General features: G+C 40.5%; 1 protein-coding gene across 1 annotated transcript; it reads left to right on the forward strand.

Annotated features, from left to right (window-relative positions):
* Window positions 1-546: 546 nt before the first annotated feature.
* LOC109758749 (cysteine proteinase inhibitor 8-like) lies at window positions 547-1101 on the forward strand. The gene has a single exon (XM_020317618.4). The coding sequence runs from the start codon at window positions 624-626 to the stop codon at window positions 1008-1010; it is 387 nt and encodes a 128-aa protein (XP_020173207.1). The 5' UTR covers window positions 547-623; the 3' UTR covers window positions 1011-1101.
* Window positions 1102-4243: the final 3142 nt, after the last annotated feature.

Raw genomic sequence — 4243 nt, forward strand, 5'->3', positions numbered from 1 at the left:
ATCCACACGTTTCATATTGCTCATATCATACTCAAGTTTCCAAGCACAAGAAAGATAAGTGGTTGTGTGACGAATCAACCCAAATTTTGGCACCAAGATAATAGTTGAAGTATTACTCAAAAAATATCTATGAAATTTTAAGAACAATTTGTATAATTATTACTATTAGTATTTCCATGATAGAAATCTAGATATATTTTCATACAAAGGTTTAAATACAGTTTTTTACTACCCATAAGGCAAATTATTTTAATTTTGACCATTTTATGGATAAGATATTACTCACAACTTGTTAGTGGGTCCACTAGTTACTACCCGACTATGAAATACAACCATCTAGAAAGCATGTATTTAAACGTTTCTAAGTTTAAGTAGGTCAAATTCTTTGGATATGGATCCAATTGATTAAATTTTAAATAAAGTTTGGCCCCTAATAAAAGGTTGTCATAAATGCCATTGTAAATGCCTACTTGGATAAGCATCCTATTAATGGCTGCCCCTTATAACAATGTCTATTTAAGCACACCTATCTCACTTGTTTTGGATCGACTCACATCACCAACACACCAAAGTCCCACATAACTATCTCAAGATATAGAACCCCATTAGACAATCCAATAGCCATGAGGACATCTAGCTTCCTCCTCATCATCGTTGTTGCGTTCCTCTATGCCATTGGCTCACCCGCCACAGGCTGTGGGGAACGGATGGGTAACCAATTGTGGAACACAACAATAGAGAATGGATGGAAACCAATTGGAAACATCAATGACCAACACATCCAGGAGCTCGGACGTTGGGCGGTGTTGGAGTTCGGCAAGCACGTGAACTGCGTGCTCAAGTTCAACAAGGTGGTGAGTGGCAGGCAACAACTTGTTTCTGGAATGAACTACAAACTCATCATCGACGCATCAGACATTGGCGGGAAAGATGACAAGTACAAGGCAGATGTGTACGAGCAGGAGTGGACTCACAAACGCCAGCTCCTCTCATTCGCCAAGGTGAAATAGGCGGGTAGCAATAACTTCGGTAGTAATAATTGTGATGTTGCAGATTTGTTAACTATTTTTTATCGACTAATAATTTATCCTGTTGTGTTGCCATGCTTGTAACATATCAAATAGCATACATCTACAACTTGACAATGATAAGAGCAGAAAATGGAACAACTAAATATAACTTGCAATTGCAGAGATCTATAACTGCAATACAATGCAATACCAAAGAGTCATGAAATAAAAACACGGTATTAGTACTAGATCGATCATTCTGCTATAAGCAGTGGGATGGTTTCCAGGACACCATTCAACTTTTCCAAGGATAAGTACATCTCTATGACATGGAAATGAAGAAAAAAAATAATACATCTATCAATCTATATACATCTAGTATAAGTTAATTCCGCCCAATGATACCTCCAATCTCCAACCACCGTCACGGTACTGGCGAAATTTAGAGGTGATGATGTGGAGTGGACTTAATGTGATGGTGACGGAGGAGAGTAATTAGAGGTTACCAGTTAGTGTTTAGGCTTAGTGTTAGAGGGCTTTGTGTTATGCTGGGTGACACTAGGGTTGGGTGCATTAGAGGGATGACTTTCTCGGATGGTAGTAGTCACTAGCCTCAAGAAAGAAATGTTCGGTGGCTGTAGGAGAAAAATACATATGTGCCATTGGAAATCAGGCTATGGATCTTAATCGACCATGTTATTATAAATTTCTTAGCGAGCAATGAGTATGTAGTTAGTTAATATGCAAAACCATATAATTTAGAAGTACGGACCTCGGTCGAGAAGGAGAGCCACTTTTGCGTCAACAAGTACATGGGTGAGTAAAGATCCAACTATTCAATTTCTGCTTAAGAAATGAGAAAACAAACGTCGTACACGGGAAAATCCATAGCCTTCCCCTTGAACAAAGAGGAGAACATACCATAAAAATCTTCTCCTATGGCGTGGTTGTCGTCGTCTTCCCCGGATAAGCCCGCATGGGGTGAGCTCAGGGCTAGAGAGGTTGGACATTGCGGCGTAGGAACATGTGCGCCACCTCAACTAGGGTAATCCTGCGGTCCCGGAGGAAGGACAACCTCTTCATAATCCTGCCCAACTCCTTGGAATCTGACCAGATAGCATTCTACTAATAATTAGGAAATAGGGGGAGTTCTGTGGTTGGAAGAAAGCATATCTCATTGTAAAGATGATCAGTAGAAATATCTCTGTATGTGTAGCATTTTAGAGAAACACTTCCGAGTGTGGTGATGTTTTTGACCAAGGATACAATAAATTAGTAGCAATATCCATGTAGGTTTAACATTTTTTAGAGAAACTCCCCCGACCATGGCACTGTTTTTGACCAACGAGATAGGAGATCGTTAGCAATATCCATGTAGGTGTAGCATTTTTATAGAAACACTCCAAACCATGGCGATGTTTTTGAGAAACAAGATGAGAGCCACTAGCACGTGCGTCGCTAGTGCGTGCGATCGCGCATGCAGGTTACGAGCCAGCCAACGTAGTTCATGTGTAGACGTGCTTCTAGGAACTACTTTATAGTGACAACATTGTGTAGTAGTACTAGTGTAGGGATAGAACTGTGTAGAACTACTATGTACATAGGGGGAGGACTGAGTAGGAGTTATTATGTGCATATATGCATACGGTAGCTTATAATGTGAGGTCGTTGTCTGGAAGCAGGCTCGACTAAAATGAGCAACTGACCCAAAATAGTCTTTCAGTCCACTGACTTGTAGTCGCTTCCTCATTTCTGCACAACATTGTTATGTTTGGCAATGATACGTCTCCAACGTATCTATAATCTCTGATTGTTCCATGCTATTATATTATCTGTTTTGGATGTTTTGTATACATTAATATGCTATTTTATATTATTTTCGGGCCTAACCTATTAACCTAGGGCCCAGTGCCAAGTTCTGTTTTTTCCTTATTTTTGAGTTTAACAGAAAAAGAATATCAAACGGAGTCCAAACGGAATGAAACTTTACGATGATTTTTCTTGGACCAGAAGGCACCCAGGGGACTTGGAGTGCAAGTCAGAAGAGCCACGAGGCGGATGCAAGGGTGGAGGGCGCACCCTAGGGCAGTGGGCATGCCCCCTACCTTGTGGGCCCCTCGTGACTTCACCGACCTACTTCTTTGTCCTATAAATTCACAAATATTCCGAAACCCTCAGAAGCATCCACGAAAACACTTTTCCACCGCCGCAACCTTCTGTTCCCGTGAGATCCCATCTTGGGGCCTTTTTTGGCATCCTGCCGGAGGGGGGTTCGATCACGAAGGGCATCTACATCAACTCTATTGTCCTTCCGGTGAAGCATGACTAGTTTACCACAGACCTACAGGTCCATAGCTAGTAACTGGATGGCTTCTTCTCTCTCTTTGATTCTCAATACCATGTTCTCCTCGATGTTCTTGGAGATCTATCCAATGTAATCTTCTTTTGCAGTGTGTTTGTCGAGATCCGATGACTTATGGATCTATGATCAACTTATCTATGAATATTATTTGAATCTTCTCTGAATTCTTATATGCATGATTAGATATCCTTGTAGTTCTCTTCAAATTATCAGTTTGGTTTGGCCAACTAGATTGGTTTTTCTTGCAATGGGATAAGTGCTTGGCTTTGGGTTCAATCTTGCGGTGTCCTCACCTAGTGACAAAGTAGGGGTAGCGAGGCACGTATTTTATTGTTGCCATCGAGGATAAAAAAGATGGGATTTACATCATATTGCTTGAGTTTATTCCGCTACATCATGTCATCTTACTTAATGCGTTACTCTGTTCTTTATGAAGTTAATACTCTAGATGCAGGCAGGAGTCGGTGGATGTGCGGAGTAATAGTAGTAGATGCAGGCAGGAGTCGGTCTACTTGATATGGACGTGATGCCTATATCACATAATCATTGCCTTGGATATTGTCATAACATTGAGCTTTTCTATCAACTGCTCGACAGTAATTTGTTCACCCACCGTATTATTTACCTTCATGAGAGAAGCCTCTAGTGAAACCTATGGCCCCTGGGTCTATTTCCATCATATTAGTTTCCGATCTACTATTTTGCAATCTTTTACTTTCAGATCTATAAATGAAAAACCCAAAAATATTTTATATTTTGTTTAGGTTTATTTATCTATGTCTATCAGATCTCACTTTTGCAAGTGACCGTGAAGGGATTGACAACCCCTTTATCGCGTTGGGTGCAAGTTTTTGATTGTTCGTGCAGGTAT

This window comes from Aegilops tauschii, chromosome 2 (assembly GCF_002575655.3).
Source record: "Aegilops tauschii subsp. strangulata cultivar AL8/78 chromosome 2, Aet v6.0, whole genome shotgun sequence".
Taxonomy (NCBI): domain Eukaryota; kingdom Viridiplantae; phylum Streptophyta; class Magnoliopsida; order Poales; family Poaceae; genus Aegilops; species Aegilops tauschii.